Raw genomic sequence first — 17,371 nt, 5'->3', positions numbered from 1 at the left:
TGTTTACTTGCAGATTCAGTGTGCAACTACTGGCTCATTAAAATAAAAATTTCTAAGTGCCAGTATTTTGAGTATACCCTTCACTGCTCAGAAATTTAAATTCTCATCTCATTCTTCTATAACTGAGGGCTTTAAATTGGGGCAATACCCAATTTGAACCCGCTGACAGTTTTATTTTTAAGTCATATTAAACTTGCCGTAACCCTACAGTGACCACATGGAACACGTGGAGATGTATTCCCATTGGCAGACTCTAACAGACATCTTGGTTTCCAAGCACTGCCCCACACTTCAATCCATTTAGTTTCACTCTTAAGTAAGTGAATAGATGGCTTGAATACAAGTGTTGCTAATTTATGTTACTTTCTGTCATTGAGTATCAACCAGGACCTTTGGATGGGCCAAAGGGCTTTGGCAGTTACCTCCCCTGGACCAAACACACTGAGACACAACTTATTTAAAAAAGAGATTTGACATCACTTTGCATCGTTCTTTGTTCTACTCTTTTTTTTCCCACAAAGCCTCAAGTTGGGATAAGAAAGAGTAATTTATACATGTGAATGTATTCAACACTTGGCCATTTAAATGCAGAACAAATCAAGCAAGAAAACCATCTTTCCTGAGGTGACATGGAAGATGTTGCCGGTACTCATACAACACTTCTTACCTAAACCTGCAAACTGGCCTTGAGTTAACCCAAAATATATTGCGAACCTGTGGGATTGAGTATGTCAAGCTGTCAGTCTTAGGATTAAACCCTCTTTTACCCAATTGCAACAATGATTAAATAAAATGCATTTAGTGGTTAAATGCTGCTTCTTCATTGACTTCAAATACAAGTTCTAAGCCCACACAGATTCTTGGTTCCATTCCTGGATTTTGGATCACAAGGTTCTGCATGTCATGTCACTGTGACCACAGCAAGTCAACTGACAAATTGTTTCACATAGTGTTACTTCAAAAAGAAATCAGTGATTATAAAGATTTTCCTGGGGAAGTGGGTGGTGTAAGGAAGCCAACTATTTGCAGACAAACCAACAAATCAGTTATCTCTTTCACCTCCATTATACTTCCAAACCAGAAAGCCAGACTTGGTTAGAGTCTCTTTTCTGCACTTATTTTACAGCATTGTTGTCTGCTCAGCCAATTAATTCAGCTAATCACACAATGCCCCCTCATTGAAACAAATCAAAAATCACAAATGGGGAGGGTTAAAAAAGAAACAGCCACACACAATTACCCTTCCTCTACCACCACTATCCATTCTCATCATTATGACTCCTTTTACTTTTACAATCCAGTTAGCTGATCCCATTAACCATGCAAATAATTCTGCACCTCATCTTACTGCACTTAGGCAGTTCTGCTTCAGTACACATAATGTTTTCAAGATTCTTATCAGGCTAACAGTGAGCTAAGTGGTGAATTACTTTTTGAGCCAAGCAATGGGGTTTTATTAAAATCATTCGTGTCCATCACGGGGAAAGACACGAGCTCCAGTCACGTTGTCAGAAAGCATGGTATTCAAGTCCATACGTGCCTGACTTGCCATTTGGATTTTTAAAAAACTCATTACTTTAATAATGTGTTGAATTATGGCAGCAACGGTCTTAAATGTTTTGAAAAAACAAACATTAGCATGACATGGTAATTTGAGGTTCACTATGAATTTAGCCAAGAATAGAAAAAAATTTCATATAAGTTAATTAAGTTGAAGTATCATCTTAAGATAGAGAACTTGATCCTACTGCTGAGCTGTGTAACCTGAATCTCTGCTCACTCCTACAAGTCCTCACAAGCTACATGATCCACATTATTCATCTATACAATCATGCACAAGCTCTCTTGAGCACATTGAGCATATTGAATGCTTTCTTCCATTTAAATGCTTTCAATCACTAAAGGAAGAAAATCAAAAGCAAGATTAACAGATAGTTATATCTTTAAATGATCCTTCAAAAATAAGAACTAATGAACAGCTTTGAACATAGTCCAAATTCCTGACTTGACAGCACACTTGGAATTGGAATAAACAGCCAATTGTGAGCAGCTATAAAATGTAAAGTTTGAAGCTTTGAAGATTTGCGGCTGATCAGTCTGATAAAATTCAAAGTGTAAACTAGTAAAATTATGATCATGAAGGGAACTGTCTCTACATTTCAAACACAGACACTTTTCAAACTTTGTATTCCTTGATCCAGAAACTTTTTTCCTTTTGCGGTGTTCCCTTTTCATGCATGTCCAAGCTTGAATTGTCCCTTTTGCAGTGCAATGCACAAAAGTGTTGGAGGAACTCAGCAGGGCTTGCACCATTCAAAGCAGGAGGCAGTTGACGTTTCAGGTCTGGGACCAAAGTCTGAAATGTCAACTGCCTAATGCTTTCCATGGATATTGCAGTATCTGCTGGGCTTTCTTTCTCCAGCACCTTTGTGTACTCTACTGGTTCCGCAGCATCTGCAGACGTCTTTATTTACTTTCGTTCACTGCAGTTGCCTATTGAATTTGGCATCATCTCATATTCGTTTGATATTGTTTAATTACCAAGTTGGTGTCAAAATAGTGAACTTGCATTTCAAAAGAAATAAAAATGTAATAGTTTGCTTATCCTTAATTGCATGTGATTATGGGCCGAAAATCATGAGGGAAGATCTGTTCAGAGAGATTGATGGACACAAATAATGATTTTAAGAGTTCCCATTTTGTTTTTACAAATCAATCTGTGGCCTTCTCCACCTCTAACCCTGCAACTTTCTGACATCAGCACTCGTCCTTCTCCGATCCTGTTGCCTTCTACCACACCCAAGCCTTATTTGTTTCGGCCATCAGCTCTTGAATTCCCTCACACACCCATTTCAAAATAAAGCTGCTGAGAAGACTATGCTACTGTAATTGGATCAGGTACAACAATCATCAGGGAAAATGGGCAGGACAAGTGGGGTGGGTAATGAAGAAGTGGAGACAAACAAGATGGGTGGGGCATGGGGAGGTGTGTGTGGTCAGTAGGAGAGATGTACAAATCAAAATTTTACTCCAGAAGCTTTCAGCAGAATCTTAAGGGGCTCACAGCAAAAAAAGGTTGAGCATGGCTCCTTATACACGATGGAAACAGGCTCTTTGACCCACTACAACCAAAATTCAATGTATTGACATGTAATTAAGACAGTGCAATATTACACAAAATTTGTTTTTGTCTTCTGTAAGGCAGACAGATTTTCAATCAGCAGAAAATGCCCAAAGCACCTCCTACAGTCAGAGAAAGAAAAGCAAAAGAGAGTCCTCTCAGAGTCACTGAGTCCATGAAGTCACTTCCAGCGCTCCTACAGCCTCACAGAGTCCAGTCCAAAACATCATTCAACCCGAACTTCACAACCGAACCTCGGCACCCTCTTGCATCCCAGTTCTGATATCTGGTACCCCTTCGGCTAGTTGTGAGCCAATCTCCAGCAGTCCGCAGCCTGGTGTGAATTCCTCGACAGCAGTCGCCAGCAACCCGCAGCACGTGTGGGTTCCTCACCTTGAGTCGCCTGTGTGTTCTTCAGCCTCAGAACCCCTCACTGGTCCACTGTCCTGTGGGGTCATCCCCTCTGCTTCTATTCAAACATGGAGTGTTCTCCCTGTTTTCTGTTGCCCTGCATCAGTCCTCTGTTTCCCCAGAGCCTGCAGCCCCTTGTGGCTGCTGCCAATCATAGGCACCGCCATCTTGGGCGCAGACCCCGTTGTTGCACACTGGCCAGTGGGCATCAATCCACATTAGTCCGATCTTACAGTACTTGGCAGTAGCCTACTACGACTCGACAATTTAAGTGCTCATTGGGTTGACACTTTTTAAATACTGTCAGCACCTCTATTTCCGCATTTTCTCTCCCACAGTTCCAGATACTCGGTTTGAAAAAGATTCCCCTCAGGTCCCACGTAAATCTCTTGACACTCGCACCAAATCTATTTTACTTCAAGGGACTGAGACCAAGTTTAACCTGTACGTATCTATAACTTACTCAGTACTCCCTCCACTCATTTTTAAACAAACTGCCCTACTTTTAGAAAAAATATAGTCACTCTAATTTGTGCCCCAAGTTCTTTTCTCTTCTCTCTTTGAGAAGGTTCTGTGCACTTTATTTTCTGGTGGTCTAGATGGATGTCCATCTTTCAGTTCTGTGTGGATGTGGCATTAGGAATAGAGATTCCAAATAAGAACATGGGAAGAGACAGTCAGTCATGCAGAAAATCAAGGAATTAAGAGAGGGAGAGACAGGCTTTAATAATGGTGCACATTATTAATAATGGTGCACATTATTAAAGCCTACAGATCCAAGACAAGTTGGATCAAAACTGCCTTGGTAACAGGAAGCTGAGGGTAATAATGGCTTTTGTGATGTGAAGCCTGTAATGGTGCAACACAGAGACTTGGGGCCCTTGCTGTTTGAAATATACAATAGCTTGGATAGAAATGTTGCAGGTTTGATTAGTAAACTTGCACGTGACCCTAAAATTGGTGACTTTGTTGATAGTCTTAGGCTACAAAATGATTTTATATGCCTGTTAACTTAGGAAAGACAATGGATCCTGATGGATGAAAGAATGAGGTGATCCATTTTGTGATAGAACATAACATGAATGCTTGGCTCCGTGGTGATATGGAGGAATAGGAGGACCTTGGTAAACAAGACAAAAGATTTCTGAAGGTAGCAGAAAGATCAGTAGGATAGTGAAGCCTTCATATGGGATGGTTGCCTCCAGTAGCCAGGGCATTGAGTACTAATGCAAGGAAGGCATTGGTATAACTTTACAAAACCTTGGGTTGGACCACAGCCAGAAAACAGTTCTGATCCTCACACAGTGGGAAAGATGCAATATGTGCTGGAGATGCTTCAGAAGAAATCCACCAGATTAGTGTCTGGGATGGAATGTTTCACCTGTGACAGGACAGAATAATCTCAGCTTGTTTTCCCTGAAGCAGAAATAGCTGAGCATACCTGATAGAGGGATACAGAATTGAGAGAGGTAAATGGTAAGAACATTTCCCAATGACAGAGGTATCTAAGACTGGAAGGCACCAGTTTAATGTGTAATATTTAGGACGAGATATAACGAAGAATTGTTTTTCATCAAAGTGTGGATGGGTGAAGACAGATACTCTCGCAACATGTAAGCAGCATTGGGATGAGTACTTGAATTATTAAGGCATGATATAATATGGTCTACGGCAGTGGTTTTCAAACTGCCCCGCTAAACTCATCTTAAGTAATCCCTAATGCCATAAGCGCTCTGTAATTAGGAAGAAATTGCTTAAAGTGGTATGTGAGTGGGAATGACTCCTCTAGACCCAATTGTTACTGAATATTTTGCTTGATAAAAATTGTGATTGGCCCATTTCCTTTGGAGTTATGAAACCGTGCGCATAGCGAGTCAATTAGGTACAATTAAACTTTTTCTTTCCACTTTCATGTCACCTTAAGCAAACTCTTACTAATCACAGAGCACTTATGGCATAGGGATTGGTGGAATGTGAGTTTAGGGAGGCAGTTTGAAAACAACTGGTCTAAGCACTTATCAATGGGGTTAGTACAGATGTATATTTTGATATGATGGGCTGAAGGACCTGTTTCTGTGCTAATGACTATTTCCCCTGAGAGCTCAGTTAGAAAGCAAACAGACAGGAGTGGAAAGGATGTGGAGATGAAGAAGGAAATGGAGAGGTAGGAAGATAGATGCACAGAGATGAGACAGTTGTAAATGGATGGGGAGAAAAGAGAAATCTACTTTAGAAATAATAACAACTCAGACACTTCAAGCTGTTTTCAAATATACACCATGTCATAGTGAAGTGCTTCCTGTTTAAATTTTTAAATGCTTTTCACCAGTTTCCATTTAAGACTTCCGTTCCTAGTTCACTTTGAAGTTATCAAGAGGAGTTTCCCTCCTCCTTCAACCATTTTTTTTCTTATTCTGTAAAGCTTAGACTTCTCTAATCTTTTCTCACAGTTCATGCCCTTTACAATTGGGATCAGTGCTTTTCTCTGTACCCCTTCCAACATATGCACATCTTCTGTGGCAATGGTAATTAGAACGGCACTCTGAGTGAGGATCCGTGAAGCCCCAGCAGAACTATTACAAACTTGTGTTCCCCTCTTTTGTTCCTACAACAAAGAATTCCATCAGGTTTGGGCTGCATGCTATTTATGATCATGTTTCTGGCCTTTCCTGTATTAATGCAACATTTCTACCATGTAAATGTCTGTTCAGTAAAGTGATGACATGGATGCACTCCTTTTAATGTTGAGGCAGGGATCATCAGTATTAGAAGATTCATTGGGAGTTGGCTGGGAAAGTATCAGCCAGAATTAAGAATCCCCAAACTATGGCAAAACAGACTCCCCATTCAGCCTCACAGATAGCCTCTGGGTTCACATCCCATGCAGAGATGATGCTTTCAAAGAAAATGTGGCTCCATTTCCTTTATTCCCTCCATTCAGGCAAAGTAGGCGAGGAACAGGAGGGAGGGCAGTGCACAGGAGGAGACCCCTCAGGAGTGTGTTTGTCCCTGATGAAGGAGAGCATTTGCAAGATTTTGAGTAGAGGAACTCTCAGGTGACACACTACCTCGAAAGTAAGAATCACCCACAATTTACGTGCTCAGTAACAAGGCTTCAGTGTGATTAATGCATTCTTCTCTTTCCACTCTCAATTAGCTTTAGGCCCTTTCAGGTGGCCGCATAATCTCCCCCCCCCCTTCCTTCCGGGTAAAGACATACTCATCTGAATGCAGCAGAAGAGGCACCGACGCCAACCCACCTCGAAGCACCAGAATGTGCATCCGGTCCCTGCCCTGCCGCGTGTCAGCCGCCCCACCCCACTGGGGAGTGAAGGTCAGCGGGGGCTGGCGGGGCAGGGGTGGCCGGCCGGTGCGGGCTGTCACAGCCCGGTTGGCTGCTCCTGCACCGGGGTCGCTCTCTGCGGCTCAAAATACAGCATAGCAATGGTGGTCTTCCCTACCTATAATTCCCATGCAGCTGGAACTGTTGTGGGAAACACAGAGCGGTTCCACCTGTATAGGGGATTATGGATAGGGAAAATGGCCATGGCTATGCCACATATTTATGACAGGTGGCGCTGTGGCACCAGTCACCCCGCCTCCATCAGATCTGGAGTCCACAAGTTAAGATCCGCTCCGCCGTTGCCCTCAAAGCAGAGGGTTCACCTGAAAGGGCCTAAATTAATAGGAGACTCCCTCATTACCCCTGTACTGTGAAAAAAGGTTTTGGCTGCGGCTTACCAGTGCAACTAACCTGTTCCGTCTCCAGTGTATCAATGTCTAGCTGGGAGTTGAGGGAGGTGGTAGGGTGGGAGACAAGGGAAATACTGATGATAAGGAAAACAATAATGGAGACTATATTATGTTGGTGCCATAATCACAGAGATGGACTCCACAAGGGTAAACAGATCAATTTTGGGACACTAGTATCACAGAGATATACAATAGCAGGGGAGCAAGAGTTTCGCACTAGTTCAAGGGATTCGCAGGAGGTGGGATGTGAGCATATTTAACCTGATTCAAGGGATTTGGCATTGACTACAATTGGCATATCTCAGGCAAGGCTGTGTGCATAAACAACAAGTGGTTAGGCATGGCACACTTCAAACAGAAAAGCACAGGAACAATCCCTTTGGCTTGTATTTCAGCACTTAATGGGATCTAAAACTCAGCCACTTGCACACAATCCATATCCCCAAATTCTTTGCATATCCACGTGTCCACGTAGAAGCTTCTTAAACATTACAACACATTTGCCTCCAGCAGTATTTCTGCAGCCATTTCCAACCCCTTACCACTCTATGTTTTAAAAAAAGCTGGCCCTGCACATATCCTTTAAACCTTCGCCACCCCCTCTCCCCCAAATCACCTCTACTATGTGATATTTTTACCCTGGGAGGGAAAAGAAACCTGACCCTATATCCTATGAATGCCTCTCATAATTTTTATAAATTTCAATTGGGTCACCTCCAATGCTCCAGAGAAAACAAGCCAAGTTTGTCCAACCTCTCCTCAAACTCATACTCTCTAATACAGGCAACATCCTGGGTAAATCTCATCTGTCCCCTCATGTTGAATGCAGGAAATGAGGATGAGGAGAAAAGAACTGTCCATTTCTAATCTCCAACTGGAAGTTGTGTGGTGCCATGACACCACCATCTTCAGTTTGGACACCGTGCATGCCTTGCAAAGGATCAGTGACAATCCATCACTCAGTGCCTACAAATTGCCAGGAAATTAGAGGCTGAGATCATGAGAACGTTTTCAGCTTCAGTGAAGCTTTGTGATGACTTAGCTAGAAATCTGCTCTGTCACATGGGAGTAGTTCAAGGGTCCAAAAGAACAGCAGGTGCCACAAGGGAGAGGAGATCTGATACCCTCACTGAGCAAAGAGATACCACGTGTGACACATTTCTGAATTCATTGGATGCAGGGAGGCTACTGATGTGCAGCTTCCAGTTCTCCAGGAGTAAAGGAATGCTACAATTATCAAATGGTTATTTCCCATGTCCAGACAAACATGATGCCTGCAAATGCTCATCTCTCTCCTACATTGGCAGGGAGATACCAAGACACTGAGTTGACTGTCTTCCTGCAGAAGTAGACGTCACACGACTGCACTGCTTTCCTGCAAGCAGCAGTAATGGCTTCTTCTCTCTTACTGCATACTGATACACTTCATCATGGGCAGAGTCTTGCTAAGACTGAAGCTTGAAGACCGAGAAGCATGAAGGCTGCCAGAGCCAGACATCTGTGGCAGCTGAAAGACCTGCCATGCCTCACAGGGAAAAGGTTGCCAGTGGAACACTAACATCACTGAGGATCCCAATGAATAAATATGCCCAGCAGCTATATATTGGAGAGAATGTTCCTTGTTAATTTGAACATAATTTGTGGACTTGAGGCTTTTGTTGAGGTGTGAAGTTGCTTAGATAGGTCTCCTCAAACAACAATCTTAGCCAATTCGAAATTGTTCTCAATGGTCATCAATGCACATGATCTCCAGTTTATTTTGGTAAATGGTGGATGTGGGTGGTGCAAATAATGATGTAATTCTGATGGTCAAAAACATCAGCTGCACTTAACCTGAACAGTGGAGATGAAGTGCCTGGTCTGATTTCACAATGGACACTATTGTGCAATCTTAAACAAGTGAATCAGTTGGGGAAGGGAGTGCAGAGTGGGAAGAGTTATGAATTCTTATTAATCAGGAAGTTTATGCTAAACTTGTTAACAATGACTGGAACACTGATCCCAATTCACGACACCATGTTCAAGGAACCATGATTTTGTGCAAAATCCACGCTGAGTCACCAGGCCAAGTAACATTGCGCTGTTCGATAATTCTTTCAAAATGTTGGTGCCATATCTGGTATCAGTGACCTCCATACTTTGTGATCATTGCGAGTCACTGCAAATTGCTAGATTTCCTTTTACTTTCCAACAAATCTTTATGTTCCTATGCCAGGGACCTGTGTGTAAAACTCTGAGCTTACACAGCTGTGAAATATTGGAAGCTTGCTGTCTTTAATCTAGTGCAGTCTGCTTTCTCAGGTGGGGGCAAAGGTTTTCACAGCTCTCTTCGGAAGAACAAAAAGGGAATTATCTCCAGTGTCTTGATCAACATTTCCGTCCCTCACCCAATATTTCTAAAACTCATTCACTCATTACCACAATAAGGTTTGTGGCAGATTGCTGTGCACAAATTTGTTGTTTTGTTTTCAATGTTACACTGACGACCACACTTTTAGCACATTAATGAACGGCTGAAAAGGTAACAAATCTTTCATAACGTTTTGCTCTGCCCTCATATTACGTGGTGAAAACACGAAAATCAGTAGACACCATAGGTTGAAGTAAAAAACATCATGCTGAAACTCAGCAGTTCAAACAGTGTCCTTTATGTTGCAAAAGTAAAAATACATAACCGACGCCTGTCGACATTTTTCCCTACCTTGATCAGGGGCTCAAGACCAAAATGTCGGTTATGTATTTTTAACCTTTGCTATACAAAGGACACTGTTTGACCTGCTGAGTTTCTCCAGCTTTGTGTTTTTATTTCAGTTTTGTGTTTAATGAACAATGAAGCAACCAACTCATTCTTTGATAACAAGTACTTGAGAAAAAGGATTCAGTTTCTGCCCAGAAGAGGTCACTGCTGCATTTCATTAACAACAGATCCAACAGGATTTTGCATTCCTTGTGCTTTTGAAGCAAACGTTAAATCTTAACAATGTTAAAACAAAGCCAAATGCTGTCTATCATATCCAGCTGTACTGCTCAAGTGTGTCTTTTCCATTCTAGGTCAACAATGCAAACTGGTAAGCTTGGAAGTCATGATGCTGTTAACTTTTTACAGAAGTAGGGTCACAAACTGGGATCAAAGTCTGAGATGATAAATCAAACAATTATATGTGTGTGCTGGATATAAAGTTCATTTTACATACGAGCCCCTCAAAATAAAGATACCTCACCAGAATCAAAAGAATGGTTAGATCAAGGTTGTCATAGGATTTTTTTTAAACAAATTTATCCTACTGAACACATTGAGTCTACTGTTACTCTTGATACATGATGAATCAAAACATACTGGCATATATTCAACATTGTTCTAACTTTGAGATAGTAGCACTAGAGTTTTTCATGTAGATCTTGTCTAAAATTCTTAAAGTAAAAGCACAATGCTGGAGAAACTCCGCAGGTCAAACAGTGTACTTTATATAGCAAAATTAAAGATATATAACCCATGTTTCAGACTTGAGCCCTTCATCAAGGTAAAAGTCTCAAAGTTTGGTTGAAAGTACTTTAACTGTGCAAAATACCAAATCTGGATTAGGGAGTGATTGACAGCGGTAGGTTTCCTTTCTTACTTGCAACATATGAGACAGAAAATGCAGGCTCCAGACTAACCTGCCCACAAGAAACTTCATTATTTGGCAATTTATGTGAATAGTACTGAATGTACTAACCCAAAGGTGGCAGGCTTCAGATTAATAATGACACCACTCTATTGTGTTCATTCTCATCCAAAGGAGGCATTAAAAATGCTACCTGATGTGAAACTGAATATTATTTCCAGAATGATAGGAAAATATGCCAAAGAACTGATTTATCATTTTCAGTCTCCAGTAGAATTTATTTATATCGCCTTCTTTTAATATTAAAATATCACATTGAGCAGGTTATTTCACCTGTAACTTTATGTACAGCATATACACATCATTCTCGCAGCTTCTTCTGTAATGACATTAGGTATTAAATTGGAAAGACTTACCATCACCATTTTTGAAGATAATTCCCACAGGCTCTCCTCCCAACATCTTATTGTTGTATAGAATCCAAAGAGGCTTCATTTTGGAATCCATGAACTTGCATTTATCTATACTATTAAAGACAACATTTAACTAACAACATTAAAAAAAAAGTTAAAATATCAAATCATTTTACAATATGTTTCCAATGATCTGAAAGCCACTTTACTGAAATTACCAGTTATCCACAAACCTTTTTTGGGGGGTGAAAAAAGTTGATTTTTTTTTAAGCTGCCGCACTCAAATGGGACCCTGATATAATGTTAGTGCCGTTTAGAATCAAACAAAGTTCTCGTGTACTCATGGTAAGAATTAAACCTTCCTTTGTTCTGTGGTTGTTTTAACCACTGATACTGTACAGTATTCCCTGACTTATGACCTTAATGCAGACCGAAGGATTGGTCGTATCTCGGAATGGACGCATATCAGAATTGCATACATTGGTTTAAAAAAAATAAGGAAAAAATATAAAACTTTTATGGTTCATGTTGCATTTGACAAACCATAAAAGGGATGAAGGGCAATGTCAGACCCAAAATGTGCATACTTAAACTGTTAGTCAGCATCCCGCAGTCCATAGGCTGGGTGTGGCCATCTTGATTCCTGTGCACATGTGCGTTGGGTTCATGTGCTAGAGTTCAGTTGGTGCATGCAAAAAGAGTTAAGTGCCCTAACAATATTGAATTCATGCCCTTTCCTCTTGCACATATGCCAAACGATGACTTGCACATGCGCACAGGAATCCAGCCTAGGAACCCTGGGATGCCGACTAACAAGATAAGTATGTACACTTTGGCTCCTACATGTATCCCTGTTATAGTTTGTCAAATAGAATCTAAATAGTGTAAATTTTATATTTTTTCTTTTTTTTTAAACAAATTTTCAGTCATATGTATGGATGGATGCAAGTCACATAGGTCGCAAGTCAGGGAGTATCTGTACAAGTATTATGCTGAATCTACTAGTCTGAGATTAGAGCAGGGACCTTGGGCTTCTGGGAAGCTCCAATCCAAGGCTGGCTGAGGGGGTCAGGTGAGAGTCAGCAACATCAATGTCAGCATCTCCTGCAGATAGGCAGACTGGTTCAACGCTGAAGTTGGCCGTCAAAGTGTCGGGAGCTCCGGTGAGCAGGTGCTTGGGGTCTGGGTTAGAGTTTGTAGCTGTGGCCTCAGGAGTTTTGTTAGGTCATGGGCAGTTGATGGCCAATTTGTCGGGATCTCTGATGAGTCGGCAGCTGGGGCCAGTGTTTGGGTTAGCGTCCGTGGCGTCAGGAGCTCCGTTGGGTCAGCAGCCGGGACCAGGGCTGGAGTTCCCTGGGCAGGTTCAGCAATGGCAGTGGGTGGGTGTCAGGGATCCAAGCGGGGACTCTGGGTGCCTGGGCAGGTTCCATGACGGTGGTGGGGAGGTGTCAGGGGCCTGGGCATGGACCTCGGTGTGGGCAGGATCAGCGATTGTAGTGGGGCGATGTCAAGCTCAGTAACGGTCGATACAAGTATTCTGCTGCTTAAACAGGGCTGCAGTTCAGATATCCAGAAAAAGCTTGTCATGAGCATTTCGGATAATCAGACACCTTCTGTTCTAGTGAACATATTCTTCCAATTTCTTCATTTACTTTTCAGTATAGGATTAAATTTCAAAAGTAATTAGTAGATTTATTGCTATTTTGCCAGAATGGCATAATTAAATGATTACATTAAATATTCTGTCCAGCAATGTATTTATTTTCAAATAAATAATACAATTTCCAGCATAATTTTTACTTACCACCCTCAACCCTCTTGTTTCTATACATAATCATACTGATGTTGAAGTAGTTTGATGAGGCCAGCCATATTTGCTTATTGACTATTCAACCTATGTTCCGTGGACACCTAAACATGAACCTCATATTGCTTTGTAATCACAGAAACAAGGCCCAAAGCAAGATCATTTTATGTATTGAAAACCAGGTAGCTGAGCCTGTCACATTTGCTATCTTACTATCCATAACAAGGATAAAGCGCAATAGGGTGATATTTTCCAATGTTGAAAAAAAAGTGATTGGATTTTAATTGGATTTCTAGAAACAAATCATCAATGGAAACAAAAAATAAATTTGTACCTGTGTACCACTTTCCTCAATCAATTTTTATTGCAATACATTTTCAGCTAAATGCCATTTCATGAATTTTTAAAACATTTTTTTAAATACTGAATTTGAAAAATGTTAGTTTAAGATTGCTCCTACTCAATGCTGAGACTAAAATTAAGTCCTCATTGGGGCCTTGGTTGTGATCAGATGAGATAGCCTGCTTTTTTTTTTTGGTCTGAATGTCTCAGCAAAATAAGCAGGTACAATTTATTCCATGATTCACTTAAAAACTATGCCCATAATTTCTCTCAACAATCAACTCCTGCACATGTTAACCTACATCATGCATTCATGAACATCTTATCTGTGGGAGTTGATGGACCTCCCACAGTCTGAGTCAAGTTTACTAGATCATGACATTCCAGTTAGGTCAGTGCGCATTTGGAACAATTTCAAATGCTGTGTTTTTTTTTAAATGAAGAAACTTACTTCAGTTCTGAAAGAATAACACTGGGATCCAGTGGTGACTTCAAGTCAGATAATGCTTCCTTGTACACCGGCTGTTTCAAACAGGTGTGCATCACATCCTTTAATTTATTCTTTCCCATCTTCAAGGAGCTAATTTTTACTAGATTATTTATAGCTTTCAATTTATTCAAGGCTTCCACCTGTAATGTGAAAAACAAAATGCACAGAAATAACCAAAATATTTCTGCTACATATTAGCAAACAGTATGTTAAGAATACATTCATCTGAATTTCAACAGCGTTATAACACGTCAAAAGGTTTATACAAGTAAATTCAGACTTATTAACACTTAATATAAATTATATTCAAGAAAAATTAAAAATACTGCATATCGAGATGGAACAAGTAACAATACAAAATAAAAACCCTGATGATTTGCATCCACATCAAAAGGATGCTGTGTGTGAAGACTAATTCAAAAGTATTTACACAAGCTGCTCATTCTTACCTGTTGCCTTTAAAGCTTTTGAAATGGTCAGTCATAGGGAAAGCTTCAAGATAACTTTTTAAAAATTCAATAGGACTCAAAAAAATTAGATGGCAAAACTTATCAGTATACTGTATCTCATTTTCAACTTTTCAACTGGAAACTTTAGCTGTACAAGAACAAAATGTCTCAAAATAAATTGAATCAATTTGTTTTGGAAAGGACGAGACAACAGGAGCAGCTGGTGGCAGGAAGAGTAATGAGAGGAATGATAGAATAACCTGACTGCTGAAGTTCATTAAAATATAATTGCCTCAAGAGTGCAGTTCAGCTCGTGTTGATTACCATGCTGTGATTGTCTTCTCCTTTCAACACTGTCCTCTCACAACTCCCCACCACCACCCACAACCCTCCTGAACAAAAGATATTTTTCTATACTAATGGCAGAAAATGTTCCAAAGATACCACAATTTGAGCCATATGTTCTAACAGCCTTTAAAAATATTCTCTTCCTATTTCATTGATCCAGATGGTAGAGTGTGGTGGATTTGACCCCAAGTAAATATTTAACAACATATATCTGAAATAAAGGAAATTGTATTGTAAAGTAGGAAGCAAGAAAATTGACTCTTTAACTATTACATTAAAAATGGCTGTAATTACAATGGGAAGTCACTTATTTGTCCTAATAAAATACAGATAAGACATGTGTGTCTATCTCTGGGTCTGTATATTTACAATAAACAGGATGTTTAACCTCTCTGGTTCTCTCAATATGTTGGATCCAAAACTTAAGATGCTATGAAATGAAGCATGGAAGCTCGTCCTTAGCTTGCTGAAGCTAACAAGAGAATCACAAATGAATATACAAGGAGTTATAGTATTAAATTGTTCACAGCGTCATAAGTGCGATGATGGACTAGACTACTATGAGATAAATTAATATGAACTAAATGGTGATATTTTGCAATTTAAATCCTTGGATAAACTGCTTCATCCATGGAATTTGGACTGTGAACACAAAGAAAATACAATTGGGTACTTTCTGATCTAAAATAATGTTGTATTTTTTTATTAATTGGAAGAGAATAGAATGCCTCTATCCCAGTATAATATTTTAAAGTGTCTGAACTTAGAGGTGGGTGAACAACCCACTCAATTCATTGGGAATTGATGGCAGATGGGAATGTGGAGTTGAGAGTCTGGTCCTAATTCCCATTCAGTGACTATAGCTGGAAGTAAACAAATAAGAGTAACTATCGGTAAAGGCTTCATGTCTTGCACAGCAATCATGATTTTAGAAGAGGTGCAAGGGGCTTCTTCTTGCAAAGTGACTTACAGTTGGTCTCAAATGGAATCTACGCCCTTTAATGACACTATTATAAATAACTCTTCTGATAAGCACTCAAATGATGGGCATTCGCCAAAAAAAAGAACATAATTCACAAAATTTTCTTAATACAAAAAAAATGAATTTTCTTTTTCAAATTTCTGATTTGTTTTAAAAAGCCTGAACTCAGCAGGGAGGTCTGTAAATTTTCTTAATTGAATGCACTAACCAAGACAATGCAGTAATCCATCTCAAACACAAGATAAAATTCTCATTTGCGCTGATTTTGTACCACACACCATTATCTCAATTGAAAATAATGCAGAAATGCTGTTAAAGTGGCTGCAGTGACAAGCTTACATGGCTCTATGCTGCTGTCAACATGAAGGCAATGTTGAAGTCATGGTGGCAACATCTAGGAATTGGAACTCAGCACTGGCAACTGGTCGGGAACTATTTCCCACAAAGTGATGCTAGAACAAGGGAGAACATTCAGGCAATAGTACATTGTTTACATTTCTGGTGAAAGAAATTAAAGCACATGAGTTGATGGGTAAATAAGGACAGAATTAATTCTGCAGCATTCAGCCTCAAGATAATAATAAAACGATTTAAGTGGTGCCTCCTAGAAATGGGTTGCCTCCCTACTCTGCTTTCATTATATAGACAAATTTGAAGGTCCTTAGTTGCTTTCAGTCCATTTAAAAATATATATAAATTACTTCTATCCATCCATTCTTTTATAGGTTTACATGTTTTATTAGAGAGTTTATAATCACATAAATGGGCAGCTAATCTATCCCGCATGGGAAGCAAAGCAAAGGCTCTGCGATAAGGAAGAGAGCTGCTTAAAATGCAAGGCAGCATAAAATGAACCCATCCACAAATCTATCATTCTATATAAAAGTAAAACCAGTAAATTACATCCAAGACTTGTTTGGCATGCCTTTGCACTCACAAAAGGCTTTAATGAAGAGTTTCCACTTTCTACCAGGCAAGGGAGGTTATTTCACAAATACCTAGTGGACTGTTTATGAAGAATAATGGATCAGGGAGCTTTCCAACCCTCCCAGCCAATAAATATTGTACAAGAGGGGAGAGAGTGACAAAACTCACTTGCAAATTCCAAGGAAAATCTTACATATTATTCTACCTACTCTTCCCTGCCTCAAAACAAATTGTAAGTACCCATTGTCATCTGTATTTTAGTCTCCATTATTTTGCCACATTGAACACGCATTAATACCCAATTCAATCAGGTAATCAATTGCATGCTGATGCTCCCATCACAACATGCGATGGTAGGAAATGCGTTACAGAAATATCTGTGGCTTGGCAACCTTCAAAGAGATTAATATGCAAACGTTTAAAATGTTGTAAAGGAAACTCTTATAATAGTTTGTGTAACACTGATTCCAGGTGCTACAACTGTCCTCTGTATTTAAGGAAATAAATAACAGCTTGACTGATAACGATTGCCATTATCTGGAAAAGAACTAGAAAGGATTCTGAGGTTCAACATTGTCAAATAGAACATATCTTGTTCAAATTTCATTGATCAATCCACAGACAGGCAAACTGTAAATAAATCTATCTCACCCCAACCCCCCCCTCCCCCACCCCCAAGATGATAAACAATTACAATTGGGCCAATTTTTCAATAATGGTCAA

At 40.0% G+C, this 17,371-nt stretch overlaps 2 protein-coding genes across 10 annotated transcripts in view; one reads left to right on the top strand and one right to left on the bottom strand.

Moving 5' to 3' along the window:
* The window catches only part of pik3cb (phosphatidylinositol-4,5-bisphosphate 3-kinase, catalytic subunit beta), a 198,411-nt gene that overhangs the window by 28,878 nt on the left and 152,162 nt on the right, over nt 1–17,371 (bottom strand). For all 7 annotated transcript variants that reach the window (XM_069896666.1, XM_069896665.1, XM_069896667.1 and 4 more), the window contains 2 exons: nt 13,904–14,082; nt 11,307–11,416 (listed from right to left, as the gene is read on the bottom strand). In XM_069896666.1, coding sequence (XP_069752767.1) covers nt 11,307–11,416; nt 13,904–14,082 — 289 coding nt within the window. The remainder of the gene's footprint in view (nt 1–11,306; nt 11,417–13,903; nt 14,083–17,371) is intronic.
* LOC138742378 (tripartite motif-containing protein 42-like) overlaps nt 1–17,371 on the top strand; it is a 62,798-nt gene that overhangs the window by 40,676 nt on the left and 4,751 nt on the right. The window lies entirely within an intron of this gene.

Source organism: Narcine bancroftii, chromosome 9 (assembly GCF_036971445.1).
Source record: "Narcine bancroftii isolate sNarBan1 chromosome 9, sNarBan1.hap1, whole genome shotgun sequence".
In the NCBI taxonomy this organism is placed as follows: domain Eukaryota; kingdom Metazoa; phylum Chordata; class Chondrichthyes; order Torpediniformes; family Narcinidae; genus Narcine; species Narcine bancroftii.
Note: the sequence above shows the minus strand (reverse complement) of the source record. Positions and strands in the feature narration are given on the sequence as shown.